General features: G+C 38.3%; 1 protein-coding gene across 1 annotated transcript; it reads left to right on the forward strand.

Moving 5' to 3' along the window:
• Nucleotides 1–1,437: 1,437 nt before the first annotated feature.
• LOC120932247 (alpha/beta-gliadin-like) lies at nucleotides 1,438–24,740 on the forward strand. The gene is made up of 12 exons (XM_040344498.1): nucleotides 1,438–1,573; nucleotides 1,669–2,003; nucleotides 3,019–3,081; nucleotides 5,343–5,399; nucleotides 8,850–8,894; nucleotides 14,285–14,350; nucleotides 16,406–16,438; nucleotides 18,936–18,965; nucleotides 20,146–20,196; nucleotides 20,329–20,361; nucleotides 23,008–23,097; nucleotides 24,621–24,740. Exons 1-11 carry the CDS (start codon nucleotides 1,504–1,506, stop codon nucleotides 23,059–23,061), a joined length of 837 nt encoding a protein of 278 aa, XP_040200432.1. The 5' UTR covers nucleotides 1,438–1,503; the 3' UTR covers nucleotides 23,062–23,097; nucleotides 24,621–24,740.
• Nucleotides 24,741–27,692: the final 2,952 nt, after the last annotated feature.

Here is a 27,692-nt window from a genome sequence, read left to right on the forward strand (position 1 = left end):
ATTTTTTTTACTAGTAATGGCGACGATCAGCGATTTTTTTTTCGCTACTGCGACATTATGGCGGACACTTCGGACACTTTTGACACATTTTTGGGACCATTGGCATTTTTATAGCGATCAGTGCTATAAAAATGCATTGGATTACTATAAAAATGCCACTGGCAGTGAAGGGGTTAACACTAGGGGGCGGGAAGGGGTTAAGTATGTTCCCTGGGTGTGTTCTTACTGTGGGGGGGTGGCCTCACTAGGGGAAACACTGATCTTCTGTTCATACATTGTACGCGCCCCTAGTGGCCACTAAAAGAGCCGACGTATAGCTACGGGCTCTCGCCCAGGAGAGCCAACCTGCCACCATAGAATGATGGCGGCTGGTCGGCAACTAGTTAAAGAGGAAGTAAACCAAACAAAGGCATACTAGCTCATTACGGCCCCGGCGCTTTGATTGGCCCGAGCCACGATGATGTAACTCCTGCGCATGTGCGCATGAGCTGCCGGCAATGGCACACAGACTGGTACATATGTGCCATTGCTTCAGTTTGCCCCAGTGCGCATGTGCCGATTACATCGGCACATGCAGGGGACATGGGATATCTCCTAAACTGTGCAGGAAATATCCTGGGCAGCGTAAAGTTGTTTTAAAGGGTTTACAACCACTTTAACCATGATTGTTTGTGACAAAGGAGACAAAGTGTTAATATACAAATAACTATATTATCTATACGGCTAAAGAAATTAGATTTTGTTTAATACATTTTTGGGGATATAAATTATACACTTTTTTTTGGTTTATAGCTCAAACAATTAAAAATTATCAAATACCACCAAAAGAAAGCTCTATTTGTGGGGGGGGGGGGAAACATAAATTTTGTTTGGCTACAGCGTCGCAATTGTGCAAGCTAAAACATTTTTTTCTTTTCTTGCACGTTCCCCTCAGATCTACAACGACTGCACTTCCAAGTGTACTTGCAGTGCACTTGTAGTGCAAAGTAGATTTGCCTTTAGTAAATCAACCCCACAGAGTTCCTAACCTTAGTTTGTTCAATTAAGCTTTGATAATAAAACCTGGAAGCTGATTGGTTTCCATGCAGAGCAGCAGTACCTGATTTTGCACTCTCTGATTTTAGTAAATCTCCCCCCATCTTGTGGGCACTGAACAAATGCAATTGTATGCCTGTTTTCTAAAATGGAACAGTGTTGATATACTCAATGACAAATTGAAGATTTGACATAAGTACGTTAATGGGGTTTCATATAACCTTTCTAAAAAACATAAGACATTTTTTATCTCTGACTTACATGGAAAGAAAAACACATAAATTAAGATTGTGGAGTTTATACATCTTCAGAGTTTGTAATGATAAGGAATTTGATAAGAACATTTTGGCTCATTTGGAATGTCCTTTTAACCTCATTATGGTATAAATTGAGCCACTTCAGAGAGATCATTTGCACATATCTGGTTTTCGGTTCTGCTGTTCAAGGCTTGTCATTAAAAACGCCACCATGAAGATCGCTCTTGCCTTTCTGTTGGTGTCTCTAAGCTCCTGCTTTACTTTACCCGTGGATAAAAAAGGTGCGCCTCTATCCCCAATATTTTGATTACCCAAAACATTTATAGAAATAGTGTATTGTGTGAAATAAATTTGAATATAATTTTTTTTTTTCTAGATGAACCAGCTGTACCTGTGCCAAAGGTACCCGAATCTGTACCAAAGTCAGAACCAAAGGTTCCAGAAACAGAACCAAAACCTGTTCCCAAGGAGCCACAGCCAGTTCCTAAACAACCAGAGCCAGTTCCTAAACAACCAGAGCCAGTTCCTAAACAACCAGAGCCAGTTCCTAAACAACCAGAGCCAGTTCCTAAACAACCAGAGCCAGTTCCTAAAAAACCAGAGCCAGTTCCAAAGCAGCCACAGCCAGTTCCAAAACAGCCACAGCCAGTTCCAAAGCAGCCACAGCCTGCTCCAAAACCAAGACTTGATTGCCTTATCCAGCTGCTAAAGGTAATATATATATTTATATATACATACAATAACTAATATAGCAAACTAAATTGTGGCTAAACAGGTTTCCATTCTCCAATTTTGTTGTGTAAAGTCACAGGCTTGCATGCACTTAAAAATTGTGTAACTATCTATAATGATAATTGGTTGTATTTATAAAACAGTGAATGTGTCATTTACGAAACATTCACTGTAGGCGAATCAATCTTTGTAATTTAGTCCGCATGCATCATGAAAATTCACATGCAGTGAATGTTTGGTAAATGTCATACTCACTACTTTAAAATATATACCCCAATGTTTTACTGGGGAAATGTTATATATTTGATGATGGTACACAGCCAAATTTTTAATAAAATATATGTATTTATTTGTTTACATAGCACTGACATATTACACAGTGCATTAGAAACTACCTAGAACCATTTCCCAGTTCCTGACTCCCATTGAAGATAACTACTCATTGTTCCTTTTGTGTGCACAAAAAAAAAACGTATTGGGAGGAAGCTATTTTTTTTTTTTTTGAAGAGTTAGGACAGGTTTTTATAGCCACATGTACATTGTTTGGAAGATTTCTGTTTACTTTCTGCAACAAATGCAGTAACAATCCTAAAAAAGGAAGGGTACATCTCCCCTGTGAGCAAAAAAAAAAAGAGGAGAGGTTCTAATCTTTCAATACTACACTACCAAAAATACTGCTTATCAAGAAATATATACATAAAATGTTATGTATAGTATATACTTGTATATACAGTTATATTTACCATACATTTAATATATAGTTACACAACTTGACTTTTAGATATTTTTTTTTACACTGAATATATACAAAAGTTACATTTATAGGAATAAAAATTGCCTATCCTTTAATATTTAGGGTTCTAAACATACATTCCTTATGTGCAGGCATTAGGGGAACAGTCTATACAAATCTGTATCTTTAATTAATACACAATTAAACAAGTTATTTGTATTGAACGATGTTAAATTCAATCCATTTGTTTTTACTAAACAGAAAGATGCTCCAGCCCTCCTTCAGAATTTGGGAACTCTCCTATGTAATTACAGAGTGGCCCAGGTAAGTCACAGATTTCAAATTCCTCTTACATAGTATATATTGATATTGAAGCCAAGATAACAATTTAGAATACAATTTATTCAAAGTTCAAGTAACTGTACTATAAAACATTTATTGAAAAGAAGCAACAAATATTTATATTAGAAAATGATCCCAAGACAGAAGAACATACATCATTAGCATAATAAATTTAAAAAGTATTTTAAATTACTGTTAAATACAGGAAAAGTAATCATATACCAAAATGGAAAGCAAATTGGTATTTACATTTATCAAAGTCTTAATATATGATGAAATGTTTATAAACAGTGAAAGCAGCACAGCAGAAGTTGTATGCAAATCTTGACTTTTCCTATAAAAAGTCAAGCTTGGCCCTTGCTCCTTGCCCCCTTCTAAGTTTTCTTACTGGTCAGAAAGGTCAGAAAGGCTGCCAATTACAATAAAGGACGAAGGGCTTAGGTGATGGAAGAGGTAGATGACTTCAGCTACCAATGTCACTAGATCCAATTACTGCTTTTGGTTTTCACCGATGGTGACTTACTAAGGCCTCATGCACACAGGATGTTTAATTAACTCTCCAAAAGTCAGCAGTGTTTTTGCAGAAAAAATGCCTGATGTGTACATTTGAACTACTTGACCGCTGGCTGCAGGAAAATGCAAAACTCGCCAAAATCACGCCGCAATTTTACCGGGATTTTGCATGTTTTGCAGCCGATGGTCAAAACATTCCTATCCTGAACATGATTCTTCCACGTTCTGGAGAGAGAGGTTAGGGGAGGTTTAACCTTCCCTAACCACAGCAGCTCCTAAATTATCCTAAAAGCCTATGTTTAGCTTTGGCAAAGAAAACACCAAAAGCTGTAGTGTACATGGAGATTAAGGCACACAGGATGTTTTTAGAGATGCTTCTAGGGTTGCCCAATGTTTTTTTTCCTGCCTCTAAATGCCCCTCTATGCTAGCCTATGTGTCCATGCACACTAAGGGCTTTAGCTGTGTTTAGTGGCAGAGGCTTTTAGGCTCGGTTCACACCTATGCAAATTGGATGAGTGTTTCTCTACTTCCAATTCACATAGGAAGCAAAATGTGACTGGCTCTATATGGAGTCGGTTCACATATCTCCGCAGCAGGTCTGGTGCCAATTTCTGGAAAAACGTGTGCCGTTTTTGGTGCATTTCAGGTCCGAATTCAGCCCATAATTCGGGCTGAAATCAGACCTGAACCGGTGAACCAGCACGCACCGGACCCTTGCTGTGCGAGGGATGCGGCGATAGTGTGAACCGAGCCTTAGTGGCTGATAGAAGCAGGAAAATAAGAACACTGTAGTACATTCAGGAGCAGCAGAGTTTGGGCAGAAAAAAACATTTGAAGCTACTAACAGCTGCTAGAATCTGCTAAGCTGCTAACAGCTTCTAAAAGCTGTTAAACATTAGTGAATTCATTCTGGACAATGAAATGAATTAATGCCCAAGAGCTAAGCATTTCTTCTGCCCAAACTTTGCTCCTCCTGGATGCACTTTTTTTTTGCTGCCTATTAAAGCTCCTCCCACTAAATGCTGCTAAAAGCCTATGTGTGCATGGACACATAGGCTAACATGGAGGGGAGTTTAGAAGCAGGAAAAATACGCATTTTGAAGCAGCTATAAAAATGTCTAGTGTGCATGAGGCCTAAATGCTTATTATAAATTTCATCTGGTTATTATTATTATTATATTATTATTATTATTTAGGATTTATATAGTGCCAACAGTTTACGTAGCGCTTTACAACTTAAGGGTAGTACAAATACAATACAATTTAATACAGTAGGAATCAGAGGCCCTGCTCCTTAGAGCTTACAATCTTAGAGGGAGAAATACAAGAGGTAATAACTGTGGGCATGTGCTGATGGAGAAAATAAATATGCATTTATTAGGTGGGGGCCAGATAGGATTCTCTGAAGAGATGAGTTTACAGATACAAAGTAGGAGAAAGTCAGACAGATTGGGGTAGAGCATTCAAGAGCATGGGAGAGGCTCTGGTTATGACAGGGGTTCTTTAATATGAAGGGTTTTTCTCTTTCCAGTTAGTATTCTATAATTCAGCTCTTCCTCTATAATGCAGAGATATAATCCTTGCTTAATTAAAAATAATTGTTTAGACTATGGACTATTGTTTAGAAAGTGTTGTTACATCTAGCGTTATATCTCTTTAACCAACTAGAGTATAAATTATATATAATTAATTCAGTAATCAATTTATTTATTTATTTATCCTGCCTCAGAGAGAGCAAAATGTTGCTTATTTCATGTCTTTCCTGGAACAAGTGGATAACATTCTGGTAAGATATACAATGTACAATATTTAATTTAAAATCTCAGTAGCATTGCCCAAAATAATTTACATTGCCTTTTTTGCACAAGTGGAGCATGTCGTGTGTGACGTTTCAAAATTTTATTACAATACTAGGGTTGTCCCGATACCGATACTAGTATCGGTACCGATACCAAGCATTTGCCCGAGTACTTGTACTCGGGCAAATGCTCCCGATTCTTCACCCGATAATTGTACTGTCAGCGGTGATCAGTGCGTGGGAAAGTTACAAGCACCGATCACCACTGTATAGATTTAAAAGTAATTTCTCTGCTTCTCTCACCCCCCCTCCCCACGGCTTTCAGCTGCTTTAAAATCAGCGGTGATCGGTGCTTGTAACTCCCCCACACATGATTACCGCTGACTGTCCCGTGTCCTCCTCCAGCCCCCCTCTGTTTTTCTGCAGTCTCTTTCTCTCAGTGTCCCCCTCTGTGTTTCCTTCTCATCTGTGTCCCCCTCGGTGTTTCCTTCTCATCCGTGTCCCCCTCTGTGTTTCCTTCTCATCCGTGTCCCCCTCGATGTTTCCTTCTCATCTGTGTCCCCCTCGGTGTTTCCTTCTCATCTGTGTCCCCCTCTGCGTTTCCTTCTCCTCTGTGTCCCCCTCTGTGTTTCTTTCTCCTCCGTGTCCCCCTCTGTGTTTCCTTCTCCCCCGTGTCCCCCTCCGTGTTTCTCTCTCCCTCCGTACTCCTCCACCCCCTGGAACTGTCAGGGTGGAGAGCGGAGGTAGTAGCCGGTAAATCCGGCTCCTTACTGTTCCGATTGGACAGAGTCAGTGATCACTGACTCTGTCCATTCACATAACTGAAACATCGTAAACTGTGTTTACAATGTTTCAGTTTATGAATGAAGAGAAGCGGCTGTCTTCTCTCCATTCATTTTCAGCGCAGCTGAGGCTGCTGAGAAAGGGACTGGGGAATCTGTGTCCCTAGTCCCTTTCTCTGTCTCAGAGGGGAGATGTCAGAGGTCTGTTAAGACCCCTGATATCTCACCAAAGCCCCCCCAACAGGGCTGATTACAAAAAAATTGCAATAAATAATATAAAAAATAAAAGTAAATAATAATAATAAAAAAAAACACACTGACAATCCACTACCCCCCGCCCTCTAAAATATATATATATATATATATATATATATATATATATATATATATATATATATATATATATATATATATATATATATATCACTGTAAAAAAAATACAGTAAAAAAAAACGCCACTGTTATGTGACATTAAAAAAAGTATCGGTATTCGGTATCGGCGAGTACTTGAAAAAAAGTATCGGTACTTGTATTCGGTCTCAAAAAAGTGGTATCGGGACAACCCTATTATTTATAAAATTATATTTTGCACATTTTTTATTTAAAGTATCATGCATTCACAAAATGAAAAAAAATACAATGGGAACATACTAAAGTAAAAGGCAAAAAGCAAAAAATACCTAAGCGTGTTTTGGATGTTTTATGATTTTCATTTATGTCACATTCATCTATATTTATATTCACATGACATAGTACTGCGCAGAACTATTTTTCACATTTTATTTAATGGGTTGTATACATGGTAGTACAGTAATGCCCTGGTACACACGATCGGAAATTCCAATGGCAAAAGTCCGATGTAAGCTTTTGAACGGAAATTCCGACCATGTGTATGCTCCATCGGACTTTTGCTGTCGGAATTTCCGCCAACAAAAGATTGAGAGCTGGTTCTCAAATTTTCAGACGGAAACAATTTCTATTGGAAAATCTGATCGTCTGTAGCAATTTTTACACGCACAATTCTGACGCATGCTCGGAAACAATTCGACACATGCTCAGAAGCATTGAACTTCATTTTCTCGGCTCGTCGTAGTGTTGTATATCACTGCGTTCTTGACGGATGAAAGTTCAGAGAACTTTTGTGTGACCGTGTGTAAGCAAGCCAAGCTTGAGCGGAATCCGATTGCGTGTACGTGGCATAACAGTCCACAATCTGAAAAGGAATACACCAAAAAGTGCATTCATCATACTGTGCAGAGATGATCGATCAGGGGTAATAACAACATAGTCATCATAAAAGATATCCTACGGCATAGGTATATAGTCTAACCATCACTACTCTAGAGCATACTGAATGTTATGAATATGAAGATGTGATGATACAGAAGCTTTTCCCTTTAAACAGAGTAGACAGGACAAGTGTAAAGAGGCGCAGGATTGGGGTGGGAGGGGGAAGAGGAAGGGGAAAAGAGGGTAGGATAGGATTAGGAAGAGGGAGAGCAGGGAAAAAAATGGGAAAAAAGGGAGGGGGTAAAATATGCTAAAAGAGGACAGACGCTCTTTGAGTAGACCTGAGAACCATGGGCACACTATGTTAAAATTCCGCTTTGTCCGACACTTGACTAGCTTGTTTAATCTTTGATTATTGTGAGTTCTAGGCCTCCCCTTCTCCTTCTCTCTTCTTTTTCCCTTTTCCTTCTTTGACTTCTCTCCTTTGCTTGGTCTCAGGCTTTATCTTCCTTGGATCCTGTATATACTGTTATGATTCAGCTATGACTCCTCTAAAGTTTCAGGGAGGGGAACCATTTTTTTTTTTTAGTTTAATACTTATTGGAAGTTATATATGATCTATCGGATCTGGCTTAGGCGCCTTTCACACGGGCGGATAGAATGGTGCTTTTAGCTGCGGATTTTCTAGTTTTCTACCGCAGCTAAAAGCACACAATGCTTACCTATGGCCCCATTCACACACAACGTTTAGCTGCGATTTCGTTGCATGCGGTTTGATGCGAATAGAAAAAATAGAATTGAATGCGTCCAGGTGCGATTTAGCGCAGCTATATGCACATAACCGCGGATAATCACAGTCTTTTGTGTCAACTGTGGATAGCAGCGTGAGAAAAAAAAAAGAACAACAGGAAGCACATCATAATCAAAAAAATACTGCAGCTAAACGCGGCCGCTTGTAACCGCACGTAATCGCAATGTACAAATGCAGCTAATCGCAGTGCCCGGAGCCTTGAATTTCACAGAAAATTTACATGCTTATAACTGCGGCAAAACTGCAGTCCAAGTGAAAGGGGCCTTATTGTATATATTACTCTCTTTGAATTAATATAAAATGTTCAATAATAAAAAAAATGAACGTAAAATGAAAGTGTTTTTTACATTTTAACTGGGTATGGTAACATAAATCCCATAACAAATGTAATAGATTTGTGACAGGGCAAGCATTCAATCATGTTGACTTTCTTTATATTTGAAAGTGTTACAAAAGCCAAAATCTTTAAACCTTTTCGTTATTGAGCCACAGATTTATTTGCAGGTACTATCTACACAATTGTTTTGAGTAAGAAATTATGTATTTTGTAAATATTTGCTTCAGTGTGTTAGTGCTGTGTTTTTTATCACCTAATGTGTTTTATACCCTTTTTAGAAACAAGTTGGCTGCTCTTTGAACAACCTTTTGGGATTCAATGTCGTGAGTATAGATTACTTTCCTATGCAATTTGACTAGTTACACAGATTCGTAAACACATAAGACTGCCAAAATATGTTATGGAAATATTTCAATATATTTGTATAGTAAATTACACTAATCCTAACATAAGGGCCGTTAAAAGCTGTCAGCTTACCTGTAATGTACAAGTGTGCAAAATGCCAGACTTGATGAAAGCAGTATTTGTACAATATTAACCAAAAGGTAAATGAGCATAATACTAATCCTGAGGATAAGATGACACCAATACAAGTTAATGATACGTTTGTCTTATATTAAATATAATGTTATCTTTTTTAAATGGTTTCTAAGCAGGATGCCATGGAAAATATATTTTAATTACTAATGCGGTCAATTTCTTACCATTTTAACAGGGTTGTTTTTATAGATATTTTCTATAACAACAGAAAGTCAGGTTAAACTATTGTGCACCATATACTGTCAGCTAAGAATATGATATCATCGCACATAGTTTAAAGAAAATTATGTTAAAAGTAAACTTTAACCAGAACTAAAGTTTACAGTGGTTGTAAACCTTTACATAATCCCAGTGAAGTGACTGGCCTCAAGTGATAGACAGAGATTAAACAAATCCCCCTACATAGTTTGCACCTGTATTTTCTTCTTTACATCAGTTAAAAGTGCATCATTTATAAGTTCAGTGAAGAGAGTTCAGTGAAGAGAGCTCTGACAGCTGATTGGAGGGATGGGACACACATCCCCCTCCCCTGTCACCTTTTTTTCTCTTGGTGTCAGGAAACCTTGTCAGAAGTGACTCTTGCTGATAGCAGAGGAACAGAGAAGCCGACATAAATTACCCTTAGTGCTACTATTGGAGACAAGTACACCCTACAGGATATGCTTTGTCCATATTTCAGGTCATTACCCATATGTGCATTTTTTTTGTTGAAAGGTTAACATATCCTTTAACTCACAGCAGAGGCTACCATACGTTGCTGCAAGTTGCCCCAGAACTAGAACCAAAAGCTGAGCCGTGGCTTGGCTATGGCATGTAACATCTATCCTAACTAAATACATTTAAAGCAGGGTTCCGGGCATAATTTTTTATAATTTTTTTGCAAGCTAAAATTAATCACATTAAATAGTCCCTAAAACATATTAATAGCTCCCCAATCGTTCCAGAAATCATTGCACACACTTGCGTTATATCCTCCAGCTCATGTTGTGGCCGTATCCATCATATGTGTGGGCATGTGAAGCCCAGTTCCCTTTTCTTCCTGGTTTTCAGGGAGAGGTGCATGCTGGGCGATTTTTAGGAACAGTAATGACCAGAGACTCCTGGGAAATGAGTGTCATTATTTCCCAGGAGGCAATGGGGTCTTAGGACAGGAAGTAGAACCACCTAGGACCAGGAACTAGGCAGATTACAAAATGTGCCTAGTAACAGCCAGATAGAAGTGAGTAAAATGTTATTAATTTTTTTACATTAAAGGCAAGCTGTTAATAGAAAGTTCATTTTTAGGGTGGAACTTTAATGGAGTTGGAATTACACTTTTAAAAAGTTGTTCCAATAGAATTTTAATTCAGTTAGATAGTTACACAATAAATTGCTTGAATAATTACTTATATTAGCCAATCTTAGGAAATGTTATTTCCAGATTACGTATTTCATCTGCACATGATTGGGTGATCAAAGTGAATTTGATTTTTACATAATTTATCAGACAATATCTCTATAATGAGATGATAGGAATAAAAATAGGTTCATTAGGGGCAATCCACACTGCGCCTCCATGAAATCACAGAGCAGCTGGAAACGATTCACCATTGTGTGTTGCCAGCTGGCTAGGTGGCAGTGTGGTGCACAATTCAGCGCACCCCACCATCCACTTTTTTTAACAAGCTTTATGTGAAGTATACAAAACATACAATTTATGCACTACATTGTCGGGCTTTATCCTGCGCTGCCTGATATTACAGTGTAATTCGGGCCTGTATGCTGCAATAAAATGCAGCATATCTGAATGGGACACATAGGAAACAATTGCTTCCTGCGTGTCCCTGTGGAGACAGACATTTTACACTGTGAGAATTGGATCTTAAAGGGGTTGTAAACCTACGTGTTTTTTCGCCTTAATGTATCCTATGCATTAAGGTGAAAAAACACCTTGCAGTGTCTGGCTTCCCAGCCCCCCGTTTTACTTACCTGAGCCCAGAATTTCCGTGGGCGTGTCCCCACCATCCTTCTCTCCACGGAGTACCGCCTTTGATTGGATAGATTGATAGCAGCTCAGCCATTGGCTCCTGCTTCTGTCAACCAAATCCAATGATGCAGGCACAGGAGGCAGGGCCACAAGGTAACCCCCTCGGGAGAGAGCTTCCCAGAGGGGCTTATCTAATGTGGGGAGGAGCCACGAGAGCCATTGTGGGACCCCAGAACAGGAGGATCGGGGCCACTCTGTGAAAAACAAACTGCACAGTGGAGGTAAGTATGACAACGGGAGCCTTTAATATCACTTTAAACATGTATAGACAAATACATTACAGTATCTATAATAATGAGATGCCAACAATGAGCATGTCTGAGATAGATGTGAATCCAGTAAATTAGCACGTCTTTAATGAGATGCTAAACATGAGAGGGAGGGGGTCCATTGACACTGGGAAAACCATATAAACAAGGCTTTATAGAGGCCACATTTATGATTATTATGACATATGCTTTTTATACCAACCTTTGGTGTATGTGTAGGTGTTTAAACCATGATAAGTTTGATATCCCTATAGCATTAAATTCATGTGCTGGATCAAGGTTTCCATCATCCCTTTAAATATATAGAAATATTGTATCAAACCTCTTTATGGGATTTTTACAAGGCAACCAAAACATCAGGAAACACAATTATGGAAATATAAACGTTTATTGATAGTAGCTCTTAAAAAAGACCTCAAATGAGGGTTATATTGATTTTAAAACACCAACAGTCATATGATAGTATAATTCAAGGATGGAGTGGTGATACCCAATACCATGAGTTACTGCAAATTCTCCAAAAGGTCCAGTACCAGTTATACATGGAACGGGCAATTCAACACTGTTTCGAATGTCTTCATCATCAGGGATATTAATCATCACCCTGAAAGTAGAAAAGTACTACCATAATTTACATTCCACAATCATATATTGTAGTATATGAAAATATATTTAAATCTATAATCACATACATTTGAAAAAGTCTGTCAGTTTCCCTGTAGAGCTCAACATTCCCCCATCCAGTGAGGCATAGGTGAAAACATCCAACAGGACCACATTTCTATTTAGTACAAAATGTATACGAACCCCGATATAGGGCTATATACTGAGGCAGAGAGAAAAAAGATTTTCTAGAGCTGAAAGTAAATATAATCAAAAAATATTCAAAATGTAATAAAAGAGAATTTTTTTTTTTGAAGAAATAAGAAAATCGGTAAACTTACTATTTACCATAAATGCCTTCAGATTGAGAAATCACCAGCAACTCATGGCTGTACTGGGAGAGTTCTCAAATGTGCCTCTGAAAAGCCCAATATATAGGGGGGAGGTAGAACAACACCTGCGTTTCACAGGGTGTTAAATACCCAATAATTGAAAGAAAACAATGGAGGCTGACAACCTTGTGTGATCCCCGGCATTCCCCTCTGATCGCACATGAGTGCAACGTCAAACGTTGCATCATGGCATCACTCCCGGTTTACATATAGACAAAACTGGAAGTAATAAGCATTTTTTCCCCCTTTTATTACATTTTGAATATTTTTTGATTATATTTGCTTTCAGCACCAAAAAATCTTTTTTCTCTCTGCCTCAGTATATAGCCCTATATTGGGGGGATTGTTTACATTTTGCACTTAAGCTAAATGTGGTCCTGATGGATGTTTCCATGTATGCCCCACTGGATGGGGGACTGTTGAGCTCTACAGGGAAACTGACATACTTTTTCAAATGTATGTGAGTATAGATTTAAATAAATGTTGATGTACTACAAATTATGATTGTGGAATGTAAATTATGGCAGTACTTCAACTTTCAGGGTGGTGAGTAATATCCCTGATGATGACATTCGAAATGACGTTGGATTGGCCGATCCATGTATAACTTTTACTGAACCTTGGAGAATGTGCAGTCACTCATGGTATTGGGTATTACCACTCCATACATGAATTATGCATCATATGTCTGTTGATGTTTTAAAATCAATATAGGCCTCATTTGAGGTATTTTTCAAGAGTTACTATCAATAAATATTGATATTTTCATAATTGTGTTTCCTGCTGTTTTGGTTGCCTTGTAAAAGTCCCATAAAGAGGGTTGTTACAATGTTTCTATGTTTTATATTCCTTGCATATTTTTGCCTGCAGTAGTATTTTTTAAATTGCTCATCTTTGAATGTTTGTATATGTGGCTTTAGAGTGATCAATATTGACTTTAAAAGGACTGTTTAATGGATTTGCACAAATTATATTTATTTATTTATTTATTTATTATGGTCAGGGCTAAAGGTACAAATAAAATACATTTTTTAACTTATAGTCAGGTAAACATTTATTATTAATAAAATGCAGCTTTTATTAAGCCAGCAGACGGGGCTTTAATTTCTTTTCCACATATTCTGCTGTTTCAGCTCCTTGTTTACAGAACATGTATGAATTATTTTTGTAGTGACTTATCAACTATCAAATAAGTTAGTATAAGATTTCCTTTTTTAAAATAAGTTTATTGGTTTTAACAGAAGACATCAGAACAGGTAGGAAGTGAAGAAGCCCCCCAGTACATGAGTATACATGAAAGTAGTTGGTAAACCCACACAGGGGCGGGTGCTGGTTGGTAATGTCAGCTAGCTACTGTAGTATAGTAGAGTTGTCAACTTAAACATGCATTGGAGGAGCTGACATAGATGAGTTTGATTGCAATAATCAAACTTGTGACAATCTGTATAAGTAGTAGGGATGGAATTGGGTATGAAGAAGTTAGTAAGAGATTTCAATCAGACAAAAAAAAAAAAAAGCTATAAAGCAGGCTTCATTAGCCATATGGTAATGCATATGTTCTTTAGAGATTCTTTGTCACATATTGAATGTTTACTTGTAATGCAAAGACTTTATATCTATACATTAAAAAAAGCAGATGTAAAACACCCGTTTGAAAATAAATATAAACAGCTAAAACAAAGTTACCAAAGGCATTGTAGTTTTTCTTTCGTAAACGCTTGACTTAGACCGTAAGGTGTCTTAAACAATAAATTACAGTGAATAATACAATAATTGCAAGAAATTTTTACACTTTGACTGGAAATAATGTTGATAATAAATGTTAATAAACAGGAAATATTTCCATTAATTGCATAATCATTAGTAGTCTTTATCCTTTCTAGAAAATCAATGCTGCAAATGCCGAAAATCTGGCAAAAGAAGTTTCACTAATCTTGTTCCAGTTTATGGTAAGCAATTTGTTGCTATTAGTGTCTTTTTTCTCTAAACTGTAAGCTGGAAGCACACATAAAACAAGTTCTAGTCATTCGATAATTGAATTCTACCAAATAAAATTCTTTATCACATACAGTACTATACACCCCCCTACATTAAGTTTTATTAACTGAGAATTTACGATTTTGAAGGTCAGTGCCTTGTTAATTAAAGTGGTTGTAACTTCAGAAGGTTTTTTATCTTAATGCATTCTATGCCCCCACGGTCTGTTGTTAGATTTTCCGACCGTGTGTACACAAGTCCGCTCCTTTTGACAATTGTTGTCCAACTTTCGGCCAACAAATGTTGGATGACATGCTAGTAAATTTTCCACGGACAACGGTTTGCCGTCAGATTTTCTGATGGTCAGTACACAAATCCGTCACACAAAAGTCCAAAGTACAAACACGCATGCTCAGAAGCAATGCTCACCAAACAAATCATTAGCAGAAGGTGCCCCAAAGGTTGCGCTCAAGAGCTGAAAAACCACGTAGTACGTCTAGTTTGTCACTACCTTAGTGTTTGTTGGCCAACAATTGTGTGCTGTTTGTATGCAAGACAAAATCCAGGCACACGCCTTTTGGACAAAAGTCAGACGCTTTGTCTGCGGAAAATCCGATCGTGTTTACGAGGCTTAACTCTTTAAACATTTCAAAGCAGAGTTCAAAGAGTTACAAAGTTGCAAAGGAGGCAAAACACCCAATTAGAGGCATATTATTATGTTGTATTCACCATTACTAAATCATACTCATCATAAATCATATCACACTGTCCAATCTATCATAAAGTAATCATGAATAGTTGCATTAAATGTCTATATTTTAAGTGAACTTGTCACTACAGAAAACATAGGCATTAGGCAGAATGTAAAAGAATAAGGTAAATAAGAACTTACCTGTCTGGCCAACCACGACTCAAACCTTTTTTTTTCTTTAAGAGCTATGGGTGACACTGCTATCTGACAGTTTCAAGTTTATCAATTTTATATTCTGCACATGTGGTTCCTCTAGCTGGCTGCTATTTCAATACTGTGTCCTGTAGTAGCAATATGTCCTGAACAAAAAGATTTAACTCACTGCCCACCTGACACATACGTCCATAGGAATGAAATCACTTTAAAGATATTGGCATTTAAAGACCTTCCTTTCCTTGAATTAATTGCTTATGGGGTGAACCATATTGTCTGTGTTGCTTTCGGCATTTACTTTTTTTGTATAGTCTCATAGCTTATAAAGCAAATCTTTTATGAAAGGTTAAAGTTTTGTCAGGCAACAAGATACACAAGGCGTTTGCTTTCATGGAGAATTCTATTTAATAGATAACTGAGGCCCCTTTCCCCACCCATAATTTTAGCTTAAAGCCCCTTTCACATTAGTGGACCGTTCGTCCGTTTATTACAAGTCTGTTTACGGACTTGTAATGCATCCCTATGGGATCACGTCCGTTAGCAGATGGAGCATCCGGTAACGTCCGCAACCATCCGCGTCCGTCAGGATCCGGTTTTTCGGACGGAAGAAACCCCTATTTTTCTTCCGTCCGGCGGATCGGATGAAGACGGACAGACGGTCCGTCTTCATCCGATTCCCCATAGGGGAGAGCGGAGGAGAGACAGGGCGGTCTCTGCACTGTGTGCAGGGACCGCCCTATCCGCCGACAGCTCAGCGGGGATTACGGAGGATCCCTGCTGAGCTTTTGCGGACACACGGAGCGGAAACAAAAACGGTCCGCTCCGTGTGAAAGGACCCTTAAACATGCCCATACATGCAGCCTTTATCACTCTCTGGGAGGCTAGTTCATTTGGTTAACATGTGCTGTAAATTAATAAATATGTGTTCTTTGCTGTACTTAAATATTTAAAAAAAGTCTACAACCCTTTGAAACAGTTTGATCATTTTAAAATAGCGTAATATAAAAAAGCTTAGCTATAACACTTCTGTAAAAGATTTTTATGTCAATTGTTTACATTGTTGGTAGACACAACAAAATACCGGTTAGAATTTTCTGAAACTTTTTTTTTTTTTTACTATTAGGAAGACATTATTGAAAGAGTTATGAAGATTCTGGTAAGAAAAAAAATGTGTCTGAATTGTATTTTATATACGGTATATGTAAAACCAAAAATGTTTCCATTTACATTTTGGAAAGAGTAGGATTTTTTTTAACCATCTCTGTCTCACTTGAAAATGTTTTGTATACTTCCTGACCAGTGAAAACAACAGGAAATGATGGAACATTCCAAAGTAAAAAAGACAAGTGTCCCCATTGCAATAATTCTCCTCTATTCATTTTCTGGTTATAACTCAAAATTTTTTTTTGATTACATTGGTCAATAGGATAAACAGAAAGCACAATTAAAGGGGTTGTAAAGGAACATTTTTTTCCCCTAAATAGCTTCCTTTACCTTAGTGCAGTCCTCCTTCACTTACCTCATCCTTCCATGTTGCTTTTAAATGTCCTTATTTCTTCTGAGAAATCCTCACTTCCTGTTCTTCTGTCTGTAACTCCACACAGTAATGCGAGGCTTTCTCCCTGGTGTGGAGAAAGCCTCTTGAGGGGGGAGGGGGCGAGCAGGCAAGTCAGGACACTCTCTACTTTGCAGATAGAGAAAGGAGCTGTGTGTTAGTGGGTGTCCTGACACTCCTGCTCGCCCCCTCCCCCCTCAAGAGGCTAAGGTAAAGAAAGCTATTTAGGGGGAACAAATTCCTTTACAACCCCTTTAAATACCAATAAAAATGTCACTAAGGTTCCAACCCCACACCACTTTATTCAAAACATAACAAATATTTTGGCTTTAGATAAAGTTGATTTCTGTATGAGAAACCAAATGTGTTACTAAAGAAATATTTATTTTCTTTTTACCTAAACCTTTTTAAATGGTTAGCCATATCATTTATTTAAAATAGAGCCTTTTAAGTTAAAATAATATATGTGAATGCTAAATTGTATGTTAAGCAGGGCTGGATAATTGCAGTTTTAGGATTTTTGCCTCCATATGTAGGCACTGTATGATATATTTTTACCAACACCAGATATGAATCTGAGATGCATCAACTACCTTTTGGAGGAAACCTAAATTGTTGCCAGCTTAATGACAGAGATTGTTCACAATCCATTGGTAATATCAATGTCCCTTTTTTGAAACATTTTTATAAGAAAAAAATATCCCAGAAAAACCACACCTACCATGATAACATAATGTTAATGGTTACAACATGTGCATTGTTTGATAATTTGTTGCAACAGTGCATACCTGTAACAGTCATTGTTGACAAGGTGCTATTAAGAGAGTAGGATTAACTATGACATGTCAGGAAATTTTCACTCCTATTTCTAGACTGACATTCAGAGCTGGCATTAGACCCTGACCATGAAAACACAGAAACATTGAAGAGTGACAGCAGAAAAAAGACTAAACGGTCCATTAAGTTTGCACCAGAGAGAGAGAGAGAGAGAAACAAAGCGATATCTGCACAAAAAGTTTTAATGAAAATATACAAAAAAATTACATAGTGTTCAAGGTTGACAGTTTTGGGCTAAAAAGATATCTCCCTTCTTCAAAACTGAATACATGGAGCATAGCATATATATATCAATTAGATCACCTGGAACCAATTAACAAGTAGATCAATAATTAATCAAAAAACTACTAACATATAAATTAACACAATGGGGCAGATCCTCAAAGAAATTACGCGGCGTATCTGTTGATACGCCACGTAATTTCAAATTTTGCATGTCGTATCTTTGGTTTGGTATCCCCAAAACAAGATACGATGGCATCTGTGTTAGATCCGACAGGTGTACCTCTTCGTACACCGTCGGGTCTTATATGCAATTTTTCGGCTTTTGCTAGGTGGCGTTCCTGTCGTAATCCGCGTCGAGTATGCAAATTAGCTATTTCAGACGATCCACGAACGTACGAGCGGCCGACACATTTTTTTACGTCGTTTCTGTTCGGCTTTTTCCAGCATATAGTTAATGCTGCTATATGGTGGCGTACTCAATGTTAAGTATGGCCGGCGTTCCCGCATCTAATTTTGAAAATGTTACGTTGTTTGCGTAAGTCGTCCGTGAATGGGGCTGGCCGCCATTTATGTTCACATTGAAAATAATGACGTCCTTGCGACGTCATTTGGAGCATTGCACCCTGGGAGTTTTTACAGATGGCGCATGCGCAGTTCGTTCGGCACGGGAACACGCTTCATTTAAATGAAACACGCCCCCTACCCGCCCAATTTGAATTCCGCCGTGAGAGATACACTACGCCGCCGTAACTTACGGCGCAAATTTGTTGAGGATTCAAACCAAAGCCAAGTAAGTTACAGTGGAGTACCGTATCTTACATATGCGCCGGGCGCAGCATATGTATGTGGATCTGCCCCAATATTTTCACTCATACAATGATCAAAACTGAGAGTTGCCCCTTTGTTGAAATCACTCCAGTTTTCAATAATTATCATGCATGTGCATGTTAAATATTTACTGATATACTTATTATCAGGTTTGTTAAAACATAGGTTTGTTAAAACAAATTTTATTTCTTCTATCATGGGAATTTAGGCGGAAATTCCAATCCTTGGTGACTTTGTTGTAAGTACTTCCCATTGCAACATTTTATAACTCTTTTACTTATTATATTTTATGCAGTACATAAATAATAATTAAACAAATACATATGTAAGTGCATGTATAGTAAAACGTGTGGACATTTATTTTGAGAGTTAATTGACTATTGGCTTAACCACTTGCTGAATACTCACATTACATTTACGTCATTAATTTGACATTAAATACCGTTGTTATGGCAGCAGCTAGTTGCCATAGCCCCAGTATTATTTTGTACTGTGGGCGATTCTGCGTCTGATAAAAGTGATCCCAGTAGCAGATTCACCATGGGACAACTTTTAGAGGCGACGGGAGAGGTGCCCCCCTCCCGCCACTTTTCGGTTGTCTCTGAGATTACCGGAGCCGCCGGTAAGCCCAAATCCGATCCCTCTGATGCCTGAGTAAGCAGTCAAGTAAGGGCAAGATAGTCCCCCTCTTGGCTCTATGCCCTTGGAAGACCGGAGTGTCGTCTGATGTCCCTTCCGCCTCTTGGGCTTAAAGGGCTGATTTTTTATTTATTTTGTTAAAGGCAAAATTAAATTTTTATTTTATTTTGCTTTTAAGGGTAAATTAGTGATATGGGGTCTTTTTGACCCCAGATCCCTCAGTAAAGAGGACCTGTCATTCTTACCACACATGTGAGGTATTGACACGATCGTTAGAGCAAGAGCAATATTTCTAGTGCTAAATCCTCTCTGTAACCCTAAACAGGAAACCTGCAAAAATTGTTAAAGCATCAGCTATGGAGATTTTTTAGTACCATAGTTTGTCGCCATTCCACGAGCATGTTAGGTATCTATTTACTCAGCGTAACACCATCTTTCACATTATACAAAATATGTTTTTTTTTGTTTTTTTTTTAAGTGTATATTTAAAAAAATATATATGTTTGAAAGACTGCTGTGCAAATACAGTGTGACATAACATATTGCAACAATTGTCATTTTATTCTCTGGGGTCTCTGCTAAAAAAAAAATATAAATATCAACTTGTAAACAAAAAGTTCCAGAAAAGGCCTGATTAGCAAGTGGTTAAATAAGTAAAGAAAAGGAGAAGGGTAGAAAAAAGAAAATAAATAAGCGATTGTGAAAATATTCAATTACTGTAATATGTTGCATAACAAAATGTTGAAATTTACCTTCTCTCTCTATTGTCAATATCATAGAATGATATTCCTCTCACTAAGGACGTCAGAGATTTGGCCTGCAGTGTGTTGGTAAGAAAATTAACAAGACAATATTTGACAAGAAAACATGTCTGTTTGTTATACTTATGTTGAGTAAATTGCTTTACATTGCATATGTTTATTCATTTCCCAGTACTTATTTTCCTTTTTTTCTGAATACAGCAACATTATCTCAATGATATCATCAAAGTCCTGGTAAGATGTGTTTGCATGTATTAAGTTTAGTTTAGGTATCTTCCAAATGTAAAGTGGTAAACAAACTCCCCTATACAATGCATGTGGGAAAACCACAGCTTTCTCTATATATCCATATATTAAAGTGTACATCTATGGATATGTTTCAAATCAAAAGCCCACCAATTCCACCTCTATCTCTACAGACTCTGTAACAATAAACTTCAAAGGAGTACATACCTTTTTAATGTGAAAATAGCAACATTTCAGATCTCACTTCATACTTCATCCCTGTCTTTGGTAGTTTCTTTCCCTTTGCCCACCACATATGTCTAGCATATGTTCAATATCTTTCCCAAACTAACTGAAGTATGTGGCAGCTCTGGGAGGACAGCACAATGCAATATTGCTATTTTCACAGAACAAAAGATGTGCACTACCATAAGGTTTTTAGAAGCAGAGCCTGGGGAGGGAGCAATCTAAAGCTCATGTATCCAGAGGCGGCTCTCTAATTAGGCAAAATCGCCTTAGGTCTCGCACTATCAGGGGCCTCACGGCCACCTAATTTGCCTGACGTGTGTGTAAGAGTGGGAGGGAATGTCCCCCAGTCGGTGTCCCCAGGGCTGTCTCTCTACCTGCAACTAGTTTTCCCCTGCCTGTGGACTGACCACTTGAGCACTGCCCGAGGTTCCAGGGTCAGTGGGTGACTCCATGTACTCCCCTCCCCTGGCTCCTTGAGGTATAACAACCTCCTTTAATATACGCAATTTAAACAGTTCATTTTTTTTCACTTGAATTATATTTCACATTATGGGAGTGAGTGGGCCTCATGTCTAAGATTTGCTTAAGGCCTCACAAAGCCTAGAGCCGCCTCTGCATGTATCCTTTACAAATGTCATTGTTTACTTCTCTTATCCAAATTGTCTTTATTAATCTTTTCCATTACATTACATTTCATACATTTCAGTATATAAATACTTTAAACAATCATACATACAAATACATAGACAATACATAAACGGTCTCAATATACTCCCTGTATAAAAAGGTCTTATACTAAATAGCCTACTTGTCCTACATTCAACTAATCTAGAAATTAAGATCCCTATGTTCTATTTCCCTAGCTAGAGGGATCCACGGCACTAGAGGGAGATGGGATAGGAGAGAGAAAGATAGAAAAAGAAGAGAAAAAGAAAAAGAAGAAGAAAAAAAATGTATTAATAAAATTTAATATATATTATGTAATTAAGATCTAGAATACTAAAATCAATTCTCACTAAAGTGCAAATACAAAGTGACCCATAAAAAGGGGGGGGGTGAGATTATATATTATGTGTTTAGGATCTAGGATACTAGAATCAGTACTCTCTAAAGTGCAAGTACAAAGTGACCATGCCTATACTGAAAAAAAAATACTTTAATTAATAAAATTTAATATACAGTACAGACCAAAAGTTTGGACACACCTTCTCATTCAAAGAGTTTTCTTTATTTTCATGACTATGAAAATTGTAGATTCACACTGAAGGCATCAAAACTATGAATTAACACATGTGGAATTATACCTAACAAAAAAGGTTCTTCAAAGTAGCCACCTTTTGCTTTGATTACTGCTTGGCACACTCTTGGCATTCTCTTGATGAGCTTCAAGAGGTAGTCACCTGGCGCAGCACCCCATCACTCTCCTTCTTGGTCAAATAGCCCTTACACAGCCTGGAGGTGTGTTTGGGGTCATTGTCCTGTTAAAAAATAAATGATGGTCCAACTAAACGCAAACCGGATGGAATAGCATGCCGCTGCAAGATGCTGTGGTAGCCACGCTGGTTCAGTATGCCTTCAATTTTGAATAAATCCCCAACAGTTTCACCAGCAAAGCACCCCCACACCATCACACCTCCTCCTCCATGCTTCACGGTGGGAACCAGGCATGTAGAGTCCATCCGTTCACCTTTTCTGCGTCGCACAAAGACACAGGGGTTGGAACCAAAGATCTCAAGTTTGGACTCATCAGACCAAAGCACAGATTTCCACTGGTCTAATGTCCATTCCTTGTGTTCTTTAGCCCAAACAAGTCTCTTCTGCTTGTTGCCTTTCTTTAGCAGTGGTTTCCTAGCAGATATTCTACCATGAAGGCCTGATTCACACAGTCTCCTCTTAACAGTTCTAGAGATGTGTCTGCTGCAAAAGGTGGCTACTTTGAAGAACCTAGAATATGAAATATATTTTCAGTTGTTTCACACTTTTTTGTTATGTATAATTCCACATGTGTTACTTCATAGTTTTGATGCCTTCAGCGTGAATCTACAATTTTCATAGTCATGAAAATAAAGAAAACTCTTTGAATGAGAAGGTGTGTCCAAACTTTTGGTCTGTACTGTATATTATGTAATTAAGATCTGGAATACTAGAATCAATTCTCACTAAAGTGCGAATACAGAGTGACCCCAAAAAAAAATTGTCATTGTTTACTTCTAATCTTGTCACTCACCATGTTATACAAGCCAGTTAGTGATCTTTCTGATACTTTTTTTTTTTTTTTTTTAAATAAGGATTGTGAATTTTACAATATTTGAAATTCATATGTATGCATGACTATTTTTTTATTATTTTGTAATTCAGCAGGAATGTTATTTTTCTTCCTAACTGCACTTATTTCCATGCTAACAGAACGTCATAGCTGATGTAACTGGAGGACTTACACAGATCATTGAGGGGCTGTAGAAAGACAATAAGCAAATGCAAGTCTAGAAGTGGATTGTAAGTAACACCAATCAGTTTATTTGCAGATGCAATTCTTGCTTTGGAAGTGTTTAAACGAAACCTGTGTGGCTGTAGACCTTAAATCTGGGCTTACACCATTGTGAATTGGATGCAGGTTCCCTGCATCCAATTCGCAATAGCAGGAGATTGTGACCGTTTTTCTATGGAGCCGGTTCACATATCTCCACTGCAGCACTGTGCGTCATTTGGTCCAATTCAGGTCCAAATTCAGCCCAAAATTAAGGCTGAAATTGGACCTGAAACAGCGAACCAGGACGTAGCGGACCACAGATAACGTATTTGGGACAGGAAAGCTGTTAATGAACTAAGGAATGAACCTGCCCTACCCCTACAGGAGATTGCTTCCATCCACCTGTGCAGTTTCATGCTTTTCCAGTGCAGACAGTGAGCATGTCAAGGAGCACTGTTCTCCCTCTATATATAGCCATTGATTGTTTTGTACCTTCGCCTTTCATAGATCATTCATTTCGAGTGTGTTGGAGCTGAGTGATCACATAACAGCTTATGTGTATCAGGGCTGTAGTATTAAAAAAAAAAAAGAGTGTCCCTGGAAGTTTTTACAGCTCACCATATAGTATACAATCTAATTGTACAATCTCCTTTAGATCTGCCATCAACTATGTAAAGCAAGGGCCTGTCTGATATAGAGTGATTGGCATGGCTTTTTTTCAGGGGGAACTTGGGGGAACTCAGTTCCACCACCTCTGGCTCAGACCCTTTGGTGCCTGCTCACCACAATCACTTGTAAACACAGAAGTCTGGTTTCTGTGTTTACAAGTCACAGCTCTGCACTCTATGTGTAACCCCCTGAACTCTGCACTCTGTATGTAATGCAATCCTGGTATTTAATGCCCCTTTAAGACCCTTCTACTGTTTGTGAAATCTGAACGGGGTCGTGGTTGAGTTCCTGCACCTATTTTCTGAGAAAAAAAGCTCTGGTGATTGGATAGATAAGTGTGTTGTCCTATTCTATATCTACTGTATATTTTCCAACCATTGACTAATGGTAAATCACTACCTGTCATTTAAAATACATGCACCTAAAGTGGTTCACCTGTAGTAAATATTTGGAGAGTCTCAGGCGTACTCCTTTTTTATGGGGGAATCAGGGCAGTTTTTTTATTCAACCTGCTGGTTGAATTGAAAAAAAAAATAATGACTTGTGTATGGCCCGCCTTAGAATCCTCCTTTTATGTGCAAAAATTATATAAATACAGTTTTATATGGCATATACAGTAAAACCTTGGTTTGAGAGTGACTCGGTTTAAGAGCGTTTCGTAAGACAAGCAACATTTTTTAATACATTTTGACTTGATATACAAGCGATGTCTTGATATAAGAGAATCATTTGAGTTTCCATTAATTCTTATGGGAAAATGTGCTTTAATATACAAGTTTTTTGGATTACAAACATGCTTCCGGAACGAATTATGCTTGCAATCCAAGGTTTTACTGTACTTGTTTTTTCTTTAAATTAATGCTAATGTTTTATTTTACAGACATCACCGAATTGGCTGGTATTTCAGTTTTACGCAATAGATTGACTTCTAAGAATGTATACATTGGAGTGGTTGTTGTATTTTCTTTCAGTAATACAATAAAGTAATTTCTTGGCAAATGAGTCCTTTTTCTCTAGTTTATAGTGCAATTATAGCCTAAAATTATTGAGCCATTTATTACAAACTACATACAGCATGCTTCTATGGAGCAGGCCTTGAGATGCCACAAGCAAGTATAATATTTAAGGCTATTGTGAGATGGGACTAAAGGAATGAAAGCGCTCCAACTGAATAAGTGTGCTTTGCAATATGTGATGGAATGAAATGTGAATACCTACTGTGCTACCCACTGATTCATTTGATTCTTTTGGTCTCTTTTGGCAAAACCTACTCTTGCAGCCAACGTTTTCCCCCTCCACCCCCAACTGCAAGGATTAACTGCTCATTCAGGCTAGGGGTGCAGAAATAAGGAGTAATACCTTATTCCTTGCAGAGTCCCTTCAGTGGTGCAATTGTCCCCACAAAGCCTCCTCTCCAAGTAACTCTTAGGAATGGTCACACTACTACACTACAGACAATACAATGTACAGTAATAACCAGGGTTAACTAGTAAGAAAATGCAGACATGTTTTATTTGCAGTGTATATGGTTCCCCCCACTAATCTATATATCACTGTGATCAGCCCTGACTCAAACATAGATGACCAGACTCCCGTTCTCTTGCACCCTTTGGATCACTCGCTCTGTCTGTAACAAACTCACCTCCCTCCACGATCTCTTTATCGCCAACTCATTTAATCTACTCGCCGTTACTGAAACCTGGAAATCCGACACTGTGTCTTCTGCTGCTTTATCCCATGGTGGTCTTCTTTGGACTCACTCCCCCAGACCCAGTGGATGCAAAGGAGAGGGTGTTGGAATTCTTTTAGCCCCACATAGCACCTTTCAAGTACTTCACCCACCTGCCTCTCTGGCACTCTCCTCATTTGAGGCACACTACATTTGTCTCTTTTCCCCAGTTTCTCTAAGGATAGCTGTGATCTACCGGCCCCCTGGTCCAGTATCATCCTTTCTTGATGACTTCTCTGCCTGGCTACCCTACTTTCTCTCTTCTGAAATACCCACAATCATTCTTGGGGACTTCAACATCCCTACTAATGCTAACACTCATGCAACTTCCAAACTTCTTAATCTAACCTCCTTTGACCTGAAGCAATGGATACATGCTCCTACTCACTCCGAAGGCAGACCTATTTCATCACCTTTGTTAAAAAGTTATCATCTCGTTCCCGTCAACTCTGTGATCCAGGCCGATTCCATCTTGCTTGTGGGCATGTGAAGCCCACAAGCTTTGATTTCCGGGGTGCGGTGAATGCTGGCTCGTTCCCATCTCAGTGATTAGGACGAGCAGCGCCATAAACTTCAGGGTTCAGATATCACAATATTTCCCAGGGTTGCGCTCCGCATTGACTCCTGTGATGCCTGACACTTAGCTCCCAGGAGTGAGTGCGGCGCTGGGGGAAAGGCTAAATACACGCCTACTCCCACGGGAGGGACAGACAGGAAGCATCACAATATACTTCAATTCCAAGATGAAAACAGCACAAAAAAAAAATAATAATTCAGTGGTCATTTTAACATGTATGCAATTAACTGAAGATGATAGGACTTAGTTAGGAATTTGTGTGGAACTCTGCTCACGAAGTAATGGCAGAATAATCATCCTTCCTTTTACCAGAGAGAAGCTATGACAGCCAATTATTCTGGTTCCCCAGTTTGCTAGGAGAACACATTTGTATACTGAGGTCATAGGAAGACATCAGCAGGTGCAAAAAAAAAGCAAAAAAACAAAAAACAAAATCTATGGTCATAAAAATGCATATAGTGCTTTTGAATGCACCTGCAGTTTCAAGTTACAGTACCATAAACTGAAGACCTAAAGTAAGGAATGTGCTACACTTGAATTGCCTGACTTGTGTTTGCAATGAAAACATTAATATTTGCCTATATAATAAATCAGGATAATGAATACAAGAATAATAAGTCATATGATGGCTTGACAGTTCAGCTGAGAACACAAGCAAATGTGACAGGCTTCATTCATGACATGCCTTAAATCGAACTGTTTGGGGAAACAGTTAAATTGATAGGTTAAGTTCCATTTAGTAACCTGCGCAGGCAAGCAAGACACATTTCCGTTAATGTGTAAACAATATAAGGATGGAAATTACTAAATAAGTTAGACATCGCTCAACAATATTGCTCAGATATACTTCAACTACACAGGGAATGTATTGTAGAAAACATTTGTTCAGTTTTTAGGCAGTAACAATGATTAATGAGTGGGCATCCCCTGATGGTCCTCCGGGATAACAACAGAGCAGCTTTTAGCCGCATCAGTTGTTATGCCTGGTAAGCCGGCCACCCGCTCTAAAAAACAGTACCGGGATGATGCCTGCAGCTGCAGGCATCATCCCGGTATAACCCCCTAAACCCGAGGCTGCAAATGTGCGTACGCTCAGCGCTAAGTGGATAAATATCAATTGGCCAAAAATGACAGGGGATGCCCAAAATCCGACGTGTATCTTAGTGCAGACTTCTAGGAAAATCAGTGAGCTTATCACACAAAGAAGAAATGACCTGAGGAGAGTTCAATATACCATCTATAAACAGGTTCAAGAACACCTCCAGGTTGCCGAATTGCATTGCATTTTACAGAAAATTACAGCACTGCAGTTTAAAAAGAAAAGGTAATTTTTCATAACATTCAACTATAATATGACCTTTTGTATAGCAATTGTATATGCTACATTATATAACCATGTATTCTGGGAGGTAACTGTAATACACTTGGAAGTGTTTTTCTATTGGATCTCCCCAAATTCTAGTGGTTTTAGTGAAAACAAATATGTAACACAACCTCAGCTGGTCCTAGTGGAAAATAAATATCACAGGGGTTGATTTACTAAAACTGGAGAGTGCAAAATCTGGCGCAGCTTTGCATGGTAGCCAATGAACTTCAGCTTGTTCAATTAAGTTTTGACAAAAAAAAACCTGGAAGAAAATTTGGCG

This window comes from Rana temporaria, chromosome 3 (genome assembly GCF_905171775.1).
Source record: "Rana temporaria chromosome 3, aRanTem1.1, whole genome shotgun sequence".
NCBI lineage: Eukaryota > Metazoa > Chordata > Amphibia > Anura > Ranidae > Rana > Rana temporaria.

Coding starts and splice junctions, on each gene's coding strand:
- LOC120932247 (XM_040344498.1), top strand. CDS start 1,504: ATGAAGATCGCTCTTGCCTTTCTGTTGGTGTCTCTAAGCTCCTGCTTT. Junction 2,004..3,018: donor GCCTTATCCAGCTGCTAAAG/GTAATATATATA, acceptor TTTACTAAACAG/AAAGATGCTCCAGCCCTCCT. Junction 14,351..16,405: donor TAATCTTGTTCCAGTTTATG/GTAAGCAATTTG, acceptor TTTTACTATTAG/GAAGACATTATTGAAAGAGT.